Source organism: Calonectris borealis, chromosome 16 (assembly GCF_964195595.1).
Source record: "Calonectris borealis chromosome 16, bCalBor7.hap1.2, whole genome shotgun sequence".
NCBI classification, from domain to species: domain Eukaryota; kingdom Metazoa; phylum Chordata; class Aves; order Procellariiformes; family Procellariidae; genus Calonectris; species Calonectris borealis.
Window position 1 is genome coordinate 5,627,184 of NC_134327.1, and position 21,492 is coordinate 5,648,675.

Genomic DNA, 21,492 nt, shown 5'->3' on the forward strand with positions numbered 1-21,492 from the left:
ATAGTGTGTGAATTAATTTGGGCAGAAATTACACCAGTGCAATGGAGAACTCTCATCGAGTCTTCATCTGTTTCCTGTTCTTCGCATCTGACCCAGTCTAGAACTGCTATGCTTGGCCTCACTTCTGATTTTATGCTGCTTTCTCCTCTTGCTTCCTCTCCTACTCTCTCTTTATTTTAAATGTTTGGTTAAAATTCTGATCCTTTTGACGAGGCTGAACTTGTTCTTATACCAAGGAAACTCCAAATAAGAGGTTAGCGTCTGAGGGATAAATGCTTGGAGCTGCAATATTAAAGTTTAATTTATGCTTTAATCTGCAGTAAAATGTTGATCTTAAGTTAGTCTGAATTGCCAATAGTTGGGAAAAAAAAAAAAGATTTTTTTTTTCATCTCCATTATCAAGATTATAATACTTAAAATGAAAAACCTGAAAAAAATAGAAAAAGAACAGAAACACAGGAATCTAAAACAAGTGACATAAGTCTTGCAAAGAGTAACAAAAAAGTGGCAAATGCATGTAGTGCTGCTTCTGTACAAGCAGCTCTGCTCTGTCTGACTTTAGCCTTGTGGGGTCCTCATCTGGAGGCTTCAAAGCAGAAATCTTTGCTGCAGATTGTAGGGAATGGCTGCTTCTAAAGAGTGTAAACTAGCTTGCATTTGGGGCTGCAGGGGAAGAACTTAACAATTCATTACTTTTGCTGTTTCTGAGCATGTGAAAAAAATGCTGCATGTCTATATTTATTTTCTTCCAGTCTGGGTCCAGTATGTGGCCTACAGGGATTCCTAAAGCTCGTGGAAATTCTTGCCGCGTTTCCATCACTTCAGCATTTAGAGTGAGTAATGCTAAGGATTAACTTTGCTAATGTTGCTCCTCAGCAGCCCTTGATGATGAGCAAGCTCATGTACCCAAGAAACATTTTATTTGCCAACAAGACTACTTGCTTTGATGAACAAGCTGAACAACAAAAGCATTCAGAGAATATAACCGCAGATTAAAAGATAGCGCTCTTCATCTCCCTTAAGACATTTGGTTCGTTCAATGCCCCTTCAGTCACTTCTCCATGGTTAAAAGCTTGTGGGAAAAGTTTAGTACAGAGCCCCACGGGGTGCTCCCCTTTCCTGCCACAGCACTGATCAACACTGCCTGCGCATTACTTATTTCTTCATAACATTTCCATAACGTGCCCGACCGCCAGGCTCCCTCGTGGTGAGGTTTCTGAGGGACTCAGGGTCGTGTCTGCCCCAGGAGAGAACAGGCTCCCTCCTGAACCAGAGCAGTGTTAAATCTGGGGGTTAACTTCAGTATTTGTGCCAGTGCTGTGCACCTTCCAGTGTCAATGAACATCCTGAACTTCGGGTAGAACTTGTAAGAGATTGAGCTTTGTGGATTTGATTCATGTAAAAGATAGATCTAAAAAAAGCCATACTCTGCTAGTATCTGGTTTTGTTCTGCCCACGTATTTTCACACAGTCTTTGTCCCTTCCTTTACCAGGAGCAGTATTAGAAATAGAGTTTTAAGAACTCCAGTTACTATTTATTCTCTCATATCCATGACAAACCAGCTGTCTCTGAATTTTAAGCTTCTTTACACTAGAAACAATTGTAGCAACAATAGTCAATATTCTGCCATCATCTCTGTGGGAAGATTACTGGGTTTTGAGAGGGCCTTTGGCCTTACTAGCTTAGCCCGTTGGCCATTTGTCTGTATTGTATCTGGCCTTTTCATGATATTTTGGGAAAACAATAAAGCTCTAAAATTGGAATGAGTCCGATGTATCCCAGCATTGTCTGTCAGATTAGAAGGCGATCCAGTATCTAAAATTGTCACTATCTAAAACTCTTTCCATCTGGATACCTGAATGAGGAAAAACTTCATTTCTAGTGCTCCCTATCTGGAGGAGGAGCTGTTTAGGCAGGGATTTACAGCATCTGCTGGATTTTGTCTGTTTTGTATTTCTGTGTGCACAGGAAATCTCATTTCAGCATAGCTGGAACACAGCTATTTCGTAACCAATTTAATAATCTTCAGTGTATGGTAGAACCAAGGCATTAAGTGCTGCCATTTGCATATCAAAGGAAATGGGTCAAGCCATTCAACTAGTAAAAAAAAAAATTTTCTTAAATTTGGGAAGCAGAAAGCTGCTCATCAGAGAAGCTGTAATTTCTGTGATGCTTCTTGCCGTTTGAGGCTACTGCAGAGAAGGAGCTTCTCAAGATATATAGGGTGGTCTCTGAGGTGAATAAACCACGAAAATTTAGATTAAAAGGAAGCTAATTCTCTCTTTGTCATGACCCAGCCTTGATGCTCTGAGTGAAAATGGCATAGGAGATGAAGGAGCAAAGAGTCTATCTGAAGTCTTTCCAACCCTGACATCACTGGAAACATTAAAGTAAGTGCAAGGTTAACAGTTCTGGAAAATAGATTAATAGATTAAGCCTAGAGCCTTAAGGGACTGTGTGTTAACAATTATGGGCATAACTAACCTGTGGGCGTGGAAGACCGATGAGTCTATGGACATGCTTAATCTGTACATTCATTAGAGAAATAGGTTAATCCTATGGCAATTCCTTATTTCCCTTCAAGGGCCATAATTTGTCTTTTTCCCTGCATTTAGTCTAAGCAGACTGTCCAAATTATATAAAAAAGATAGCGAAAATGAATTTTCCTCACATTGTAATAAATTAGAATAAATGTGCTCAACTAACAAAGCTATCTCACTTACTGTAGCTTATCACAGAATAAGATAACAGATGTGGGTGCAGAGAAACTAGCTACAGCTCTTCCTTGCTTGTCTTCATTAAAGACACTAAGGTAAGTAGTTGTATCCTGTTCAGTAGTTTTATACAACACATCTTGCTATCTCTGTCAGAAATTACTGAACATGGAACAAATACGTACACTGTGCAGCAGCCAAGCTTTTTTCATTCTTGCATAAAGCCTTTAGGGAGAAGAGAAGAGGAGAGAAACCTATGACCCAGTGTAGACATACAGAAGGATATCTCAGGAATATAACAAGGACTGTACTGATTTTTAAATCCAATCCATAACACCCACTTATGAATAATACCCTGTACAAATGCGTACCCAGGGCCATGCTCTTCTGCAAGCTTATGCGGAGCTTGCTAAGCGCAGTTCTAAGCCCTAAGCCAGCAACGAGGTGGTATGTGTTTGCTGATATGGGACCAATGATCCATCCCACTTCATTAAAATGTCTGGCACAGGTCTGAATGAAGTGTCCCAGTAGAGAATGCAAGAAACCATGGTGTGCAATTCTGGAATAATTTGCTCACATGGAATCTTTTGAGTGCTGTGCCCCAAATCTTTGAGTTTCATTTTCTTGGAGATTTTTAATTTGATCTCATGTAGACAGAAATGTTCTTATTATTCATTAAGAATCTAGACCTATTTTTGCTGTAGCTGTGCTAGCTGAAGAAGGGATGTGGCCATTTGCCTGAGTTGATACAGAAAATATGAAACTGTTTTTTAAATATTAACTGCAAATAGATAAGGATAAATTGGAAGTTAAGATGTACCAACCATATCTGAAATTCCTTGATTTAATATATAACCTGTTTACATTATCCATTATTCAATTATGACTATACCGGTTTGGTTTTCTGCAGCTTATACAATAATAGCATTTGTGATTTTGGAGCAGAAAATCTTGCGAAAGTTCTTCCTGCGATGGCATCTTTAAGAGTGCTAGAGTGAGTATGAAATCTTTTGAGATGCTTGGATACTGAAAATTCAAATCTTTCGTGCTCAGGGTAGAGGAGACAGAAATTGAGGAAGAAAATTTCAGGGAAATTTCACAGGAAAATGTGATTATGCAGAGTCCAGAGAGTCAGTGGTTAGAAAGGATTAAGGAGCAGTTCACCATAAAAACCGAAAAATCCATTTTAAGGTGGGAGAATAGGGTCATGGGGAGTTGGGGAAGGACCTCGGGTACATAGAATAAGGAATCCCTCAGATGAACTAACTTAATGAAGTTCCAGTTTGACCTTTTGAGTATTTTATTACAGGTTTTTTGAGTCAAGGATCTATTTTGGTTTTTTTCTTTTTCTTTCTTCCCCCACCTGCAGATAAGCCCGTATAGTATTTTTGATTTTGAATGAAATGTTTGATTATACCGCTATATGATGTGATCAGGATGAACATAATTTTTTTTTTTCCCTCAGTGTTCAGTATAACAAAATAACTGGTGTTGGAGCCCAGCAGCTGACTGACAGCCTACGAAAATGTCCCCATATAAAGAACTTGGTGTAAGTCTCTTGATATGCTGTTTGCTGCATCTTTGTTCTGTAAATTGGGTTAGAATTCATGCCAAAGCTGTGTTCTGTATTTGTCAGATTTATAAGAGGCACAAAAAAAGACATCACCAAAATACAAAAGCAGTCACAGAAATGTTAAAAATGTTGTCTCTGGTTTCAGCTGCATTAATTCCCAATTGTCCCAGGCAAGCAAGCTTGTCCTGCTTTAAGCATAGTTTACGTTGAGCCTCCTTTTGTTAATCTTCTACCCTCCCAGAGTACCTGACCTAGTCTGTGCTGCAGGACTTGTATTTGAAGGATAAACAAAAAGCAGCCATCATTAGAGATTAAATAGACTGAAGCTGCCAGTACACATTCAGGGGAAGGGAGTTTGATAGAAAGCTAAAGAACAGTTATGGAGACAGGATTGTAGTGTGTCCAATAACCAGAGTCAGCCAGGTTCTGGGGGAGAGAACTGCTTTCTTCTAAATGAAAATGCATTTTCATTTGTTCCATAGCTTAAACACTTTTATAGAATGATATTCAAAAGGGAAAGGCAACTTTAAAAAAACCGAAACAAAACACAAACATACCAAAAAAACTGTGAAGCAAATTACGCTTCTTAAAATCTCTTTCCTTTCTGAATTTGCCCTTACAGGATGTGGAATCCCACCATTCCCTATGGAGTTCTTGAACACCTTCAGCAGCTGGACTCTAGGGTCACTGTGTAGATTCAGATGATCCCATAAAGGTAACATAAACCCTGGCTTTCTGAAACAACAAGATTTGTTTTTGTGGCAGCTGTTAATTCTGGTCTCACTGGCAGCACGCACAGTAACAGTACCAACGCATGCATGGCTAGGTAAAGAGATGCAGCCCTAGAGTGGCACAGATCATATCACATCAGGCCCCCTTTCCCCCCACTCACCTTGCATCCCCCATCTCCCTGGCACCAGCACTAGCAGACTGCAAGAGCTGCATCAACAAGAATGGGCTTCTAGGACTCCTAGTTCAGCCCAGTTCAGTGACTGGCAGCTGGCCTGCTTACCTTCTCTTTTCTGTTGCGCAAAACTAAATAGCTCTGTGTACTTCTTATGTTTAATAGATTAGTTCTGTACTCCTTAGAGATTATTTTGTGTTAATTTTTAGTAAGTTCTTTCACTTTTCCGTTGTTTAATACAAATCCTCAGCAGCTGCTTGTCTCGCTGTGAAGCTGTGCCTATTCTGGACTTGGAGCAATCCACTGGTTCCTACATTCCTTGTTCTCAGTCTGTTTTGTGTGCTTTAGCCACTGGCAGCCACTTTTACTTCATTGATCCTGCCTGCAGTTTCAAGGATCCTTGAAATAATTGTATCGTTAGCAATTTGCTAACAGTTTGCTGATGATCATCGGGATCTGACTGCTTGACACTCCTGGACTGAAGGAGTTGCAGCAGGCACGGGAAATTAGGGGTCTGTATAGGATCTCTGCTCCCAATTTTCTGCCATGTGCGTCCTCTTGCTTTTAAAAAAAATACACAGGATGCGTCAGTGAAATGATCCCAGTGAAGAATAAGAAGCTGGAGTCAAGCCAGACACCAGATGCCCTCTAGCTTTCTTTCAGATGGCAAAGAACACATTGCAGAGTGATCACCAGCTGCTTGAGCTGTGTGGTTTGAATGGTCCTGGCAATGGCTGCAGTTGCCAATGGCTTCCTAAACCATGCAGTGAGCCAAGCTTTTGCATGACTCTTGCTCCCAGTGCACTAATCACCGGATGTAGACTTGGCTATATGTATGGCACTGATCAGGCTACAGGCTGAGGAAGACTCAGGTGCCATAGCAGCTTCACAGACTAGCTTTATACAGCAACAGTGAAAAAATGTAGTGATCCTTAATAGCCTACAGTACAAGTAACTCTTTGTCTTGTTGAATAACCATACCTACTTGGGAAAGAAGACATTAGGGATATGAACACTGCCAGGAACCTTACCAAAGCAAAGCTTTCTCTAACCTCCTGTGTCTGTTGTTCAAGGGGAGCATGCAATAAGAGTGTTTGAACATGTAGGTCAGCTCCCAAATGACCTCGGTTTTCCTCTGGACATAGAGCAATGGCAGTCAGTGAGACTGAGCTCCACTCTGTGAAAGTCGGCGATTCGTGGACAGTGGTCAGCTTTTACACCAAGCAAAAGATGTGTTTAACACAGCTCTGCATAAACAACCCCTTGCATTTCCCTCCACTGCTGTTCTCTCATGTCTGCAGCACGTGCCTGTGGCACCAGTTACCGCACTAGTATAGTATCTGAGTATGCGAGGAAACATTCGTCGTCTTTAGCACTGAGGATTAGTAGCAGCAGGAAATCTGGATCCTCCCAAACTTGAAACATCCAGCATCTACCAGACACTGTTGTCTGTCAAATATATGGTTTTGGTGATGTTAATGGAGATTAAGCTGATGGGCATACATCTAATATTCTGTTTTCATCATTTCACAGGTAACACAAAGAAGAGGGGAAGGTGTCCTCTGTGTTTTCCTATCTTCTTGCTGCTTTATGAATTGGTGGCTGATTTTCATGATCGTGGCAAAATGGAAAAAAAAGTCACATTTAAGCTTCTGGGTGATGCTTGAAGTGAGTGAATGATGGAGTTCAGATTTTATAAAGGTCATTTAAAATGCTATTCAAAGACCCAGTTGTGTTTCTGCTGAAGTGATGAAGAGTTAAGCAACATCAAGTTTCAAAGATGAAGAGTATCTGGATGTTGTGATCACCATTAAAGGTGACCAGGAATCACCAGGATATTGATAGTATAAAATTCCATCATCAGTTCATCAGAGGGGACTGCAAGCTGCTGGACCTGCAACGTCTGAAGTAGTGACAGATCAAATTTAATTGTTTGATGGTGCCAATGGTAACTGCGATCAAATTCAGCTTGATGATTTTGGACTTCCAAAGCTCAATGTTACAGATTTCACCTGTCTGTCTGGACTGATTTGAAGCATTAGGATCGGGAGCATAAATAAGAATGATCAGTCTTAGAAAACAGCCCGATATTGTAGGATTATCACGAGAATCTAGAAGTGGCTCTTTTCTTGATGCTAATCACCAATGCTGTCTTAAGGGATAGAAAGATATTTTCTGTCACTCTCTTGTTACTGAATCCTTCAAAAAGATTAGGAAAAACAGAAAGAAGTAAAGAGAAGAAATTAATTAAAATTGGAAAACTATTAAGGATTTTTCTGACATTATCACAGAAATCCAAATGCGTAGCTTCAGTTTATTGCACAAAAATCCTTGAAGTGACAATCTTCAAAGGTTTTTACTCTGTCTCAAATGAGAACTTTAAATTTTTTTTTATTTCATTCATATACCTGGATTGGGATTTAGTTTCTCACTTGCGGGTGGCAGCATAAATGTACAAGCACCTATTTTATACTTGACAGTGAAATCACTACTGTGTGTGGTTTATGTGGCCTTCTTTTAGAGAGTTATGAATAACTAGGCAATGACAGACAATAACATATTTCAAAGCGTTATCATGTGTCTGCGCTGCTTGCCTCAGTGATGTGGGCCAGATACTGGTCCTGCTGACTGCGGCAGCAAAACAATTGTCTCCTTTTTTCTTTTTTTTTTTTTCTTCTTTTATTTCAGCTCTGTGAACATGGAGAGAACTTATAATTGTACAGAGACACTTGTCAGGACGAGCATTCTGGCTCCTTGTCCAGATACAGTCTGGAGACAGAAAAACAAGAAGGGATGGAGAAAGCTTGAAATACTCGAAATGCCACAAATTGGGAAGGGAGGTCTCTACTTCACAGTTAGGTCAGGTTTAGCTCAACAACCTCCTTGAAATCTCTTCTGCTAGAAAGTACTGACAATACTGACCCAAGGATCTATGCAAACTAGAATGTCTCAACCTCTCAAATACTTTGTTACCTGGTTTTAAAAAAGTCCCCAATTTGAACAGTTCAAAACTCCAATCTTTATGTTCTTTCCGGCAAATTATACTTCTCTGCTAAAGTTTCGGTGCCTGCGGAATCTTGACAGCAGGGATGGAGGGTGAACAAATTAAAGAAGGAAGGAAGGAAGGTCTGGTTTGTTGTTTCTGTTAATCAAAGGAGAGCAGGGAACAACACCTAGTACGTGAAGGTAATAGTACAAGAGAGCAAGGTGGAAAAACTCTATGGAGAATATGATTGTAACTAGAAAGTGGTATTTTCCTTAACTATCTACATGGTTCTCTCTAGCCAAACTCTAGCCAGAGTCATGGAAAAAATTTCATTTTCATTCCCCTCTTTCAGCTGCTTGAATGGGAGGTAGTTTGAGCCAAACCTTGTGTGATGTTCCCATCAGCCTGCAGCACTCCGGCCATGCAGATCTATGGTGAGCCCTTGTCTTGGCTTCCTTTAGCTAAGCTTTGGATGACAAATGCCCCTCTAGGGATACATTCTGCAGCTACACTTCGCTGTGACTGAATCTGAGAATATGCTAAGTGTTACACAGGCAGACGAATGTTACAGGACTCTGTCTGGACTGATAAAATCATGTTGGATATACTACTGTTCTCTTTCTATGAGTTAGTGAGAGATGTATATTTATAATGTACAGATTGTAAATTGTGATACAGTGTTTTGATTGTGTTTATACATCTTTTTAAAGTATTAATAAAAGTGCGTATTCCTTTTTATGGTAGCTTGTAGTACCTGTTGAAAATTATTTTGATTTTTCTCTTGGAAACGCCACGAAACCACTGCTGGCTTCTGAACATAATGACATGCTCAGGGCTTCGTGTTGTAGGTTAACAGAAAGCACCGCCTGGCGAGGGAGACAGGTTGGACCTGCTGGCACTTACCAGTTCAGTGGTCTGGAAATGGAGAAATAATTCTTTCCTAACAGGCAATGGGATCTTGCAATGCCAACTGACAGACTGTAAGTCCAGAATTAGAAGATATAAAATTGCTGACTGAAGCCGCCTGCTAACAACAGCAAAAAGTTGTTTTCATCCTTTCAGACTTTTTGCAGTTAAAAGTTCTAAAATTAATCGAGGTTCAAAGTCTGGATATTCTCGTGGCACAAAGCTTATCCAAAATGCTTTTGTCAAATGAGTGCCTTGTGTATAGAAGACTGAATTCACTGGCTACCCTAAAAAAAGCTGTTCTGATCAAATCTGTGTTCTAAAAATCTTTTAGGATAAGAAAAATGCTACTCTCTTTATGCCCATGCTATTTTTGTTGTCAAAAAAGCCTTGTTAAAACACTAAGGCTTGTGTTATGATGGGAGTCAGATCCTGTAATCGGAGTACTCTCCCTATCCTTTCAATGGGGTATGAAGCTGAGCTGTTCTGAGAAATCAGAAATCTTGATCTAAGATTCAGAATCTCCACAGTGAATTACTTGGTGGAATTTGTATTGCTTGATCTGTGCATCGTGTGGCATAAACCCACTGCAGCGAAATGATTACAAACTAGTAGATACTGCGGTAAGTACTTATAATGACAAACTGAACCATGTTCTTAAAATGGCATACATATGACCCTGAAAAATTAGTGTAAGCTGTCTCTCTGAACAGTATGAATTTCTAATTATATAGGCAACAGGAATGCCGCCTTCAGCAGCAGAATTTAGTCTTTCTTGTGTTAGTACCAAATGAGCATGTGAACACAAGCTTAACAAGTTTTTAAACTTGGCTATTTCTTATGTAGGTGCCTAAATGGGGATTTAGTTCCCTAAATGTATCTTTACATGTTAGAATATTGTGTCCTAAGTGACTTCATCCCTGAACTGCAGGCCAGGGATTGTATGGAACAAAGCCCTTGTCAGTGTTTTAACGCCCCAAACTGTATCTGATGGAACCTACCTTGGAGAAAAGCTACTTGGTCCACTGACAATGCTTCACCTCTTGCAGAGGCAGCTGAAAATGGCATTTGGGGCAGAATTTTGGGGACTGGGAGCTAATTTCTACCGCACTAGGAGTTAAAAAATGCCACTTGAGTGCAACACACTGAGAATATCAGGAAAAAAGAGTTTGATATGGAAGTTTCTTTGTCCTTGTTTCAAGGGGGATCTAAACTGTCACCCTCTGGTCCCTCATGCTGGCTGTCAAGAGCTATCTGGATCTGAAAGCCCGAGCTGGGAGCAGACGGTAGAGACACAGACTGCAGAGGACAGACATAATGCAAGGAGAGAGTTCAGGAGAGATGTTTTCAATTCTGCTTTATCTGAAATGTTCTTGGTACATCAACTTGGCTTAACAACTGCACAGTTACAAAAATTAGTCTTTATAATAAGACAAAAACAGTACAATACCTGCCCTGAATAACATGTGGGTTCCCCCCCACCCACAGTGTGCAGCTCCTGGTGTTTCAGTTCAGCTCTGATTTTAAAGTCATCGTTCATAAGAAGGATTTCTTACATGCTAGCCATCTCAACAATCTGGAACTATTTGCAGGTACTTGTAGGAAAACTGGAATTTCCTGGAAAGCATATTTCAATTATTTTCTGTTCAGATTGAAAAAGAACAACTCCAACAAATGACTGCTTACTTTTTCATGGAAAAGGTCAGTCTTTATTGTATTGCTTTCACATCTGTACATAGGAACATGAGCTTAAACAATCTGCAAAGTATTTTGTGTTAGATAATGAATCCACTTGATTTATACAAAATTCACTCTCTGATCTATTTCAAAACTCACAATTTAAATAAAATATCTTACTAGCACAGTTCTTGCTGTAATACTGCCCTGGACAGAATCTCCTTGCATTCACTCCTGCATATTTTCCCCTGAGAGAGCACTGTCTTTGAACTACTGGCTGGTAGAGTTTTCAATGTGTGATTGTAAAACTTGCTTAAGCAGTATGTAGAGCGTGTCCATTTGGGTGACATGGTATTTATTCAAAAGTTTATCAAATCTGAGTAACATCTTGATTTTCTGTTATAATAGAACATAGCTTATATTATTTGTTCATACAGTCCATCCCAGAATTACCTATGGAAGCCCAGTATGGTGCATGAATCACTGCAGTTGGTGCACACCCAAGAAGCAATGACCGTGGAGAAAAGTCACAACTGACAAGGTCTGGTAACAACTCTTCTTGTTGTCCCCTTGTCGTTCTTTTCATCTCTACATTTCAGAGTATAGTTTCTTTCCATGACTTGATCCATTAACCTGGTTATAATCCATTTCAGGTGTTTAATGAATCTGTTTAAAAGAAAACACATAAATACAGAGTAACCCTCTAGACCTAAAATGAACAGAGAAGTCACTGTGTATGTTAGATATAGCACCATGCTATTGACTTCTTAAAAAAAAAAAAAAAATCAAAACCTTTTGTGACTATGGATAATAATTCTTTGAGAAGTAAAGGCCTGAACAACCTTCAGAGAAATCAATGTAAGAGTTTCTGTTAATGTCAGAGCACGCTAGTCCTTAGTGTAATTTTAACAGATGCATGACAATATTAGTGTGAGTATAAGGACAAGCTGTCAACCACAGTCCATCAGGTCAATTAGTAAGGGTTGGTCTTAAGAGAGTACAACCAGCCATGACATACAGTGGGAAAGCCTATTTCATGCTAGGTTTGATATCATTAGACCTACCTATTAAAACTGATTTTTGAACTGGCTACTTTTTCTTAGCCTGATACTGTTCATTAGACTGTTGTTATTTTTTGTATAATTGTGTTAATTATGTATTGCCTATGTTTGACGTAGCCTCTGATTTTGGTCACTTGCTTTTTTTTTTCCTTTAGAGTCACTTTGTTCAAAGCATTTTGGATCCACTGGTAAGTAGTTATGGAGTTCAGTAACACGTTGGGGTAACTTCTTGGTCTTACTGACAAGAATAAATTATTGTTATATTGCTTTATCCCAGTTTTAATTTGCCTTGACTGGGTCAAAGTATCCAACAGCTATTAAGAGGTGATTTTTTACTATCATCAGAAGTAAGCCCAAGGGCTGAGAAGCCTTTTTTAAGTAGAATCAGAGTTGTGGATTATGAAGCTGCTGGGCACTAGTGACTGTATCCATTTGGTCTTGTGATATTACAGATAACTAATTAATACAGTGTAGAATGGTGCAGCTCTGAGAGGGGATGATTGTCTGAGGATGAATCTGTGTTGAAGAAGAGTTGAGGTACAGAAGACCAAGAGCAGGTCCCCTGGCTGCCTGCAGCTCAGGAGATCATCTGCGCTGTGTGGAGCAAGTCTCTGGAAGGACAGCGCTGCCCTCCTTCCCCTTTATAGGTGCTACAGGCTCCTGCACAGTGTGAAAAGGCAGGGGACCCTACACAGTAAAGCTGCTAATCTGGTTGTGTAATGGGAAAGGAGTTTGTGGTACAAAGCCATAACAGACCTGATAACAGATCTGCTTTAAGCATGCAGCTCTATGAAAAGGCTCTCACGGGGCTGCAGGGCAAAACAGCCTCTCTCCTCTGTGCTTGGAGCGGAGGCTCAGCAGATCGTATGTCAGGTTGTCTGGCACAAGGGGTCCTGAGGCAGGAGGGCTGCCACCATTTCAGGCGCAGAAGGCGTAACAGAATCTACGAGGAGTCTGAATGAAGAACGAAATGCGACAGTCACGTGTTCTGCACGAGCATGGACAGACTGAGGAATACAGTATCATTAACTAAGGCGTTACGGGAAGCCGAAGGCAAACAGTTTGACACAGTACTGGGGGAAATGTTCTTCTATGGATTGAAAGCAGATGAAAAGATTGGAAGCAAAGAATAAGTCTTGGTAGGAAAGAAGTCAGTAGCAGGGTACACCAGGGACCAATTTTTAATCAACATCACCACTAGTGACCCAGAGAAGAGAGTGAACAGAGAAGTCTTCAAGACTGCAGAAAATAACCTCCTTCAGCTATTCAGATAGCAATGAACTCCAGAAGGGCTTCGTAACATTGAGTGGGCAAAAGGTGGCGGGTTTGGAAAACATCTGCTAAAGGGCTAGGCAGCAACGTGCCCTCTAACATCCCTCATTCTGCCATTGTGGATTCTGGAAAGTACAAAGAGAACGGACTGCAGATTTTGGTCAGGGTCATGTGCTCTCCCAGAGAACATCCCCTGCCCCTGTCAGAGGCAGAACACAGGGCTGGGTGATCGTGGTCTGACTCATCATGACATTTCGTATGCTCTTGTGTGCCACTTACTGTAGATGCTAGGTCAGAAACAAGAAGCACTTTTGTGTCCAGTGAGGTATTTCTGTCAAATGTCTATCAGCTACAGTACCCTGCTAACAGTAATCATATGCTTAAAATTCTCTCTCTTAACCTAAGAACAACAAAAGGGGAAACAGCAGCTTAACAGGTTACTCATTTGATGTTTATCTGATTGCTTTCCAAGTTGAACTGAAAACTGATCTACAGCAGGCAGTTCAGGGAGATTGTTAGTATTCTGCATTGTAGATCAAATTCTAGGCTGACTTAAAAATAGCACAGCAAAATGTACTGGGCCTCCAAAGCAAAGTATAAAGCTATCTAATGGAAGTTTCAAGTATTGCTGTAAGGCTGCTAGTCCAAGACTGTAATTTGTAGTGGCAGATACCAAATGGCGTGTGAATGATACAACTGGCCAGGATATTCAATCTCGCCTTTCTATTCAGCTGATTAAAAGTCTGTCCTTCAAATTTCATGTGAACCTAATTTTTAACAGAAAATTTCAAAAATTTCAAAAAACAATGGAAAATGAAAAGGTGGCAAATATTTTTCAAATCTCAGAACTAGTCTTCCAATATACTAAAAGATACCTGTAAGCATTTAACAGTATGGCTATTATAGCGTAACTCTAGTGTTAGAAGAAGAAACTCAGTTATGATATTTTTGTTAGTTCTGTCTGTGAAGTTATTGTCCTTCACAATTCAGGCTGGACCAAAGGAAACATGGTGACACTGTTTCGCTGACATTGTCTGACATTGTCTGATTTCTCTTTCGTGACTTTCTGCAAGAGCGTGTTCAGATCTCATGGCCTATTTGGGCTCTACTGTCTGAGCAAGCCTCGCGTCTTTTTTTCTGGTCCTTCAAAGAGTATATAGCCTTAAGTCTATTAACTGAACTAGAGCTTTACCCAGCAATAGATCATTCAGTGCACGTCATCATTTTCCATTATACCATTATTTTCCATATATGGCTGCTATTAGTCTTTACCCTTTTTATCACATATATTAGAAACATGTTTGTGTCCTCAGAGAGCATCATTCAAACTATTCAGCTATTTTTTTCCCAGGTTTGTGGCCAAAGTACTAAAACTCAGCTGGGAAAAGAAAGACAGTTTGACAGTCTCCCTGAAGAAATGGAAAGATATAGCCACTTCTGTGTACTATTTAATTCTTTGGGACAGTTGTACTGCATATAAACTAGAATCATTACAAGAGGACCAATGCAAAGAATTGGACTGGCCAAATATACAAACGAAATGTTTCTAAACAAATTATTCTTTTCTTCTATTTTAGGATTGCTGGTTGCTAGCTGAACTACAGTGTCACTTTTCCCCTCCTGCAGAGGAAATAAACATGAAGAATTAAATTGGATTCGTTTCTTAATTGACAGCTTAAAACTGGTAATTGGCTATTGCCACCTATTGAAGCAAGTTGATTACAGTAAGCTTCATTTTTGTAGGGAAGAACCACAGATTTTTTTTTTTAATTATTCTTTAAAATCACTTGTGGCTGGGTCTTTTAACACATTAAATACTCAGGCCTGAACTATTTCTATCCTAAATTGAATGTCTCTTTATTTTCTATGCCTCATTTTAATCCATGTTATTAACAGCAGCTTTTGGAAAACTTTTTAAAAATCTTCCTCCTCTCTTTGCATTATATAAATGAATGTATTTGGTAGAAAATCACTTAGGACTGTCCATGGCTGTGGTTAATGAGTCCGTATGGACAGTTCATCAGCTAACCACAACTTTGTCTTCCTTCCATCTAGGATGGAATTCCTGTTAAGAAGAGTCAGAATACAAAGTCTCTTTAAAGCAGAACTATCAGGTGAGTTTTAGCACTCAACTTCTATTAATTTTAATAACATCTAAGAATTCAAAAGACAGTTCTAAAAATCACAGCTATTGCTCTTAATCCTGTTGTTACTATAACTCATATAAAATAGCCAACTGATCTGTATCATGGAGTCAACAAGCCACCTTTTTTTTTATACATGGAGATTTCTACAAATGAGGGAAGAGCGTAGTGAAAAATGGCAAGGTAAAATAAGTAACAGATCACTGTGCTCATTATTTTTAAGATTCAAAGTTTGAAAAGGAAGAAGTCAGGAGGTGGATTCTGATGTGTTTATATGTATCCTGACACTGCGAGTGATAACATTCTTCTGAGCTGTTCCTTTTTGCGGCATTTCTGTTTTAGAGAGATGGAACGGAGGCGCAAGTCAGCTAAGCTCACAGAATACATCAGTGGCAGGCACAGGATGCTTATTTCCCTCTCCACTGGGCCATGCTGTCTCTCATAGACACTGAGCCTGCATTTCTAATTGGCACTTTATTGATGAGCTAGTGAGTAAAGCTATCTCTTTGAGTCGGGATTTAGATGCCGGCATTCAGCAGAAGTGCTGAGTCACAAGTTTTTGAGTGCTGGGTTCTGCTCACTGAAGATGTTCGTTGTAATTCACCTCAATGAAAAAATATAGGTAATGCTTGTACTGTAAGATTAAATAAACCCAGTATTGCCTATTCAGTTTTCATTATTGATTACTTTTGCTCATTTTCTTTCTGACTAGAGTACTTCATGATGAGTCATATCTGATTTTAAGAAAGTACAAGGAGAACAGTCGTATCACCTTATTCCAGGGGACTTCAAATATAATAAAGAACCCGGCACACACACTAAAACAGTAGATAACATGAGCAAACTCAATTCTGCTCAGTTTACACAGATGGATTTCTCCATTTGAATAGGATAGGAAGCTTCTTTGAGCTGCTTAGTTGTCTACCTTCTATCTCTGCCACCAATTATGCTCAGAAACCTGGACATAATTGTGCTCCCATTGAGTTCGTTCAAGTGAGGGTTTTGCTGCAAGAGGGAACAGATCCACATGCTCTTTTATTTTTACATCTCAATTAGCCTTTCCACATTTTGCAGAATCGCCTCTTGGGATTTCTCCCCTTTGTTTCCCTGTCATGCATGCCACTCACCTCCTGGGTGCAAGGCATCACTTTCTAAATGCAAGGAGCACACTGCAAGGTTTCAGCTAAGGCTAATCATAGCTCTTTAGTTGTTCTCAGTAATCACTGGTGAGTCACATGAAGAGCACTCCTGTTATATTTAACGTAAAGAGTATGCCTATATATTTTTCATCTCTGCTGGTAAAACTGAGATCCATTCTTTCTGCAGCGTCTTGTGAATCCTCAGCTCTTCTGGGTCTCAGTGAACAGGGCAGGTGGGCAGCCTTCCTAGCCTACAGGCAGCACGGGTGAACACTTTTACAGAACTCGGGTCACTACAGGCCAGGCAGCAAAGGGATTCAAATCTTCCCTTTCAGTGCCTTACTTCTGCTCCCAAAGCAGAAAACACAGCTCCAAATTAGGGCCCTTTTCTGCCTGCCTTGCTAGGGAACTGGTGAGGAGAAATGGCACAGAACAGCGAAGAAACCTCTAACCAGGATATTAACACAAATTCCTTTTCATGGTGACATGCTGAGTCTTTGCCTGGTAGCTAAATAATGATGCAATTTGTGGCCTGGTTTCTGCGTATATAAATATAATTAAATATATAAATAGATGAAGCAGAGTAATAGTATATTTTTTGCTCTCTAATAATTGATCTAACTTTAGGGATTTGTGATTTGATTCTCAGTGGAAACCATCTAACATGACAACTTCCAAAGTGACGGATCAAGGCTGGAGCTGGTACCTGTGCAGGGCTCCATTAGCTCAAGGTGGATATAGACTGAGACTTACTTCTGAGCTTTGTGAAGACCTCTGCATTTTTATTTCTACATATGGAGGTGACATGGTTTTATAGGTAGAACATCAAAAAGTTTGCAGAGCTGCTTATTTTAAGAAGCCCATTTATCTACACTGAACAGAATTGTGCTCAGACCCTACGCTCTATCAAATTACGTGTTCATGCAGTAGGAAAAATCCACTGAGGAAAATTATGTCTGTTGTTCTCCTTAGGTCTTCCTGAAAACTAGATGCAACTCATCATGACAAATCGTAGTCAGCAAAAAAGTGATTAAAAAAAAAAAATTTAATCCCTGTATTAGATGGTGTTGGAGTAATAAGATTTGGGGTTTGGGGAAAGGTATTTTGGGGGATAAAATGGCTAGGGCTTTTTGCACCAAAGGTTTTGCTTAAATTTCCATTAGTGTTTATGAATTTCTTTCCTGGAATACAGAGCATGTGTGTTATTTGCCCAGCTGAAAAGGGAGAGGAGGCGACAGCCACAAAAGTAGTTGACAGTGTTTTGTGGAGAGTTTAGGTCTGCTCCCGACCTTCTATTCTAGCAGAAGTGATTCTAATCCAGCTGCTTGGGATGGACCGCCAATGTTGGCATGGACACTTGCATTTGCAGTAGCTATATGCAGTGGAATTTCTTCAGAAGCAACAAAGATCTGTTCCCCACACACACACACACATTTGTTATGCTCCCATGTGCCTTTGACCAAGCCTTGTTCAGCTGTGTTGTGCAATCAATGTTACTCCAACACCAAAAATTTCCGTTTTTCCTTCTGAACTGTTGACCAAAATCAGCTACTATTGCTTTATATGGCATCTGAATAGAAATATTTAGGAGATAGTTTCAACCTGTATGAAGAACAGCACTACAGGAAAAGTTCGGGGTTTTTTAAATTAGAAGACTGATTAAAATAGCTTGATGTTAAATGGTATTTGTATGGTATGTTCACCAAGGTTATGATTGTAACCTTACAACAGAATTTCCTATTTCCATAATTTCAAATAGAAAATAAAAAGGTATCCTGAACTGGTTTTCAAATTTACAGACAATATTTTGCTAAAAATTCTACTGGCAGATTTGCTAACACATTTTAATTTAAACTGTGAATGTTTTCATTAACATACATTTGGCACAGAAAGTCCTAGCCAGAAATAGTGATTTTCTTCCCAATTGCATTTCAGTGGTTTAAAATGCTAAACCCTTACATTTCCAGAGTTTTAGTATCACTCAAAACTACAACAATAAATTGATCAAGCAAACCGTCGTGCTACAATTAACATGAGAAGAACGGTGAGCTGGGTAGGTTTCTTATTATCCAAGATCGAGGTTTTAAAGGGCATCTGATGCAGATCTATTTCTGGCTCGAGTATGGTTTCTGAATTTTAATCAATAATAGCCTGAATGTTCATTTAGATTCAGAGCTGCTTTCAAGACCGGATTAGCAAAGTTGTTGACCAGCTGTAAACATAACACCTAGCGTAACAGCTGCAGTGGCTCAGAACTGTGAAAATTAGTCCTTAGGGAAAGACATCCTCCCTGCTGCGCAGCAGAGGACACGGAGCGGGGCCCCCGCCGGCCCCCGGGCCCTGCGTGGCGGTGGCGGTGCCAGGCGGGAGGCAGCGCCCAGCGCCCCGCAGACAGCCCGACCCCGGCCTGCTGCCCGCAAAGCTCGCCCGTGCTAGGGGCTGCGGCGGTGCGCGTCCCCGGCGCAGTGCCTGCTCCCTGCCCCGGGGAGCGCTGCCCCAGCCCCACCGCCGCCCCCGCGGGATGCCGTGCCGGGCGGCGGGGCACGGCGGGCCCGCGCGGGAGGACGGGCGGAGCGGCGGCGGGCATGCAGCCGTGCGGGCCGCTGCCCGGGCCGAGCCCGAGGAAACGACTTACTTCCCTTGCGAGCCCTCTGCGTGTCCGCGGCCCTGCCCGGCGGCAGCGGGTCCGGGCCCCCTCTCGCCCCTGCACCGGGGCGGGGGGGGCATTTGGAAGCGGAGATGCTGCTCAGAAGGAGCCGAGACGCAGCGAGGGCATCCCGGGGCCGCGGCGGTCCCCGAGCTACGGCCATGCCGGGACACCCGGCGCCAGCCCCGCGCCGGGCGGCGTCACCCCGCAGTCGCTTCGGAGCGCCCCGGGGCGTCACTCCAAGTACCCATCAAAAACATCCAGCTCGCTGTCCGTCTCGTAGAGCACGGAGCCAGGGTCGGAGAGCACCCCCAGATCCACCAGAGCCTGGTCCATATCCTCGGGCAGGAAGACGATGCCTACATTGAGAACGATGTACTCCATCAGGAAGGCATAGTACAGGATCAGCACGTTGACAAAGAACAAGCCCACGTAAAACATATAGGGCAGCACCAGCAGCGCATGGAAGGCCCAGGACTCCAGCGAATCCAGACGTGCCGAGACCGCGGCGGGCATGCAGCCGTGCGGGGCTGCGGCGGGCTCGGGCGGCGGGGTCAGCGGGCACCAACCTGCCCGGCCAGCGCGGGGGAGGCGGGCGGGAGCGGCGGGCGCCGGCGCGGGGCCGGGAGCGGGGCGCGCAGGACCGCACCCCGCAGCCCCGGTGGCAGGAAAGGGCGAAACCGCAGAGACGGATCCGGATCCGGACCCTGGGAAGAGACAAGCCCCGCAGGGGCGCGGAGGCGGCAGGGGCGCGGAGGCGGCACAGCCGCAGGGCGGCCGGCTTGGTCCCTTCCCTCGCCGGAGGAAGAGGCGCCCGGGCAGGCGGGCGGCCAGCGCGGGCTTCAGCGGCGCTGCCGCAGCCCCGCCGTTGGCAGGAGGCTGCTCAGGGGCATTTCCAGCCCGGCTGCTGCAGTCCCGCCGCGGCTCCCCCCCTCCTCCCGCCCGCAAACTTTGCGGAAGGAGCCCGCAGGCGCGTTGGCGCGGTCAGCGCGCAGCACCTGCCGCCGTCAGCGAGCCCGCCGGCCCCGGCCTGCGCGGCAGGACCCCCTCCTGCCCGCCCCCTCGCCTCCCCGCCCCGCCGCCTGCCCCCGCCGCATGCCGCGGCTGTTTGCCCGCGCCGCGTCCTCTCGCAGCGCTGCCCGCCCGCGGCGCTGGTGGGTGGCCTGGAGCAGCCGTGACGGGCCCCGCCGCCTCCGCCGCGTTTATCGGCAGCCGGGTCCCGCTGCACCTGCCCCAGGGCCGGCCGCGTCGGGAGGCGTCTTGTGGTGCCCGGGCCGCGCCGGCCCGCTCCTCGCCTTCCCGAGCGCTTCAGCACCCCGCAGCAGCCCGGGGGGCGGCGTGGGCAGGTTTTCCCTGTTTCCTTTGCCCCAGAAAGTTGTTTCCTGTTCCCCTGTCGTTGAACAAGGCCCTCCCGGAGCAGCGGCGCGGGGATGGGCCCCCGCCGACTTCGGTGTTTCTTCGCTGACCAAGGTTTTGCCTATATCAAAATATAATCAAACGCATGATTTTAAACTTGGGGGTTTTTTTGACACTGGCTGACGAACTCTTCAGCTTTTACTTAGATTTAGTTTATCTGGTTAAAGCAAAAAAATCTAAAACCAGGTCAAGACAGTCATTAATGGTCCTGTTCTCTTTGTTCTGCTTTAATTAAGTTAGTTTTTAAGCCGATTTAAAACTAAATGTGCAATCCTTATTGAAAAAACCTTAGCGAGAGGAATGTCAGGAGCTGCATTTCCGTCACCGCATCTTGCAGCATCCTGTTCTCTGGTCAGAACTGACCTCCCCCGAGCTGCTTAATTTTGAGTTATGGAAGGTGAACAAGGAATGTCAGCGGCCAAATTTTATCTCAAATTACAATGTATTGGGGAGGTATATGCACGCTAAAAGGCTGGTTTTTGTTTAGGCTAAATCTAGGCTTTTATATTCTTCTAACTTAACAGTCCTCTAACGACCTGACAAGATCTAACTCGTAACTGCCAAAGAGAGGGAAGGAATAAATTAAATAACACAGAGCCAAGTCCTCCGGCTCCAGGAGGTGCGGGCGTCCCTCGGCCCGCGAGGCCCGCCGCTGCGCTGGTGCTCAGGGCTGAGACCTGCCGCACCGCCTCACGTGGTTTACTGAGAAAGCCTGCCGAAGCGCGGCCCTCAGAGGACGGCCTCGGGCACGCGTTTCCACTTTTCTGTGGAAATCCTGACAGGAAAGGAGAAAAGGGCGGGCTCCGCGGGGACCCGCCCGTTTTCTTGCAGGCGGCAGGTGGGTGGCGGGCCGCGGCGGCTGGCGGGGACGGGCCATGGCAGGTGGCGGGCCGTGGTGCGCGACGGGCCGTGACGGTGGCGGGCCGCGGCAGGTGCCGGGCCCTGGCGCGTGCCTTCCCAGCCCGGGGGTCCCGGGAGAACGGGCGTCCCCAGGCAGCGCCCGGGCCTGGCCCAACAAGCGAAGGCGGGAGTCTGACGGGGATCGCGCCCCG

General features: G+C 43.4%; 3 protein-coding genes across 14 annotated transcripts in view; 2 read left to right on the forward strand and 1 right to left on the reverse strand.

Annotated features, from left to right (window-relative positions):
• The window catches only part of CIITA (class II major histocompatibility complex transactivator), a 30,259-nt gene extending 21,338 nt beyond the window's left edge, over positions 1-8,921 (forward strand). For all 12 annotated transcript variants that reach the window (XM_075164962.1, XM_075164969.1, XM_075164957.1 and 9 more), the window contains 7 exons: positions 753-833; positions 2,299-2,391; positions 2,730-2,813; positions 3,626-3,709; positions 4,181-4,264; positions 4,911-5,003; positions 6,726-8,921. In XM_075164962.1, coding sequence (XP_075021063.1) covers positions 753-833; positions 2,299-2,391; positions 2,730-2,813; positions 3,626-3,709; positions 4,181-4,264; positions 4,911-4,983 — 499 coding nt within the window. In that variant the 3' untranslated portion in view covers positions 4,984-5,003; positions 6,726-8,921. The remainder of the gene's footprint in view (positions 1-752; positions 834-2,298; positions 2,392-2,729; positions 2,814-3,625; positions 3,710-4,180; positions 4,265-4,910; positions 5,004-6,725) is intronic.
• Positions 8,922-10,338: 1,417 nt separating this feature from the next.
• DEXI (Dexi homolog) lies at positions 10,339-19,588 on the reverse strand. Its single transcript, XM_075164970.1, has 2 exons — positions 19,013-19,588; positions 10,339-11,427 (listed from the first exon to the last, which is right to left on the reverse strand). Exon 1 carries the CDS (start codon positions 19,538-19,540, stop codon positions 19,259-19,261), a length of 282 nt encoding a protein of 93 aa, XP_075021071.1. The 5' UTR covers positions 19,541-19,588; the 3' UTR covers positions 10,339-11,427; positions 19,013-19,258.
• Positions 19,589-21,185: 1,597 nt separating this feature from the next.
• CLEC16A (C-type lectin domain containing 16A) overlaps positions 21,186-21,492 on the forward strand; it is an 89,774-nt gene continuing 89,467 nt past the window's right edge. The window contains exon 1 of the mRNA XM_075164974.1: positions 21,186-21,278. The gene's annotated coding sequence lies outside the window, so the exon portion shown is untranslated. The remainder of the gene's footprint in view (positions 21,279-21,492) is intronic.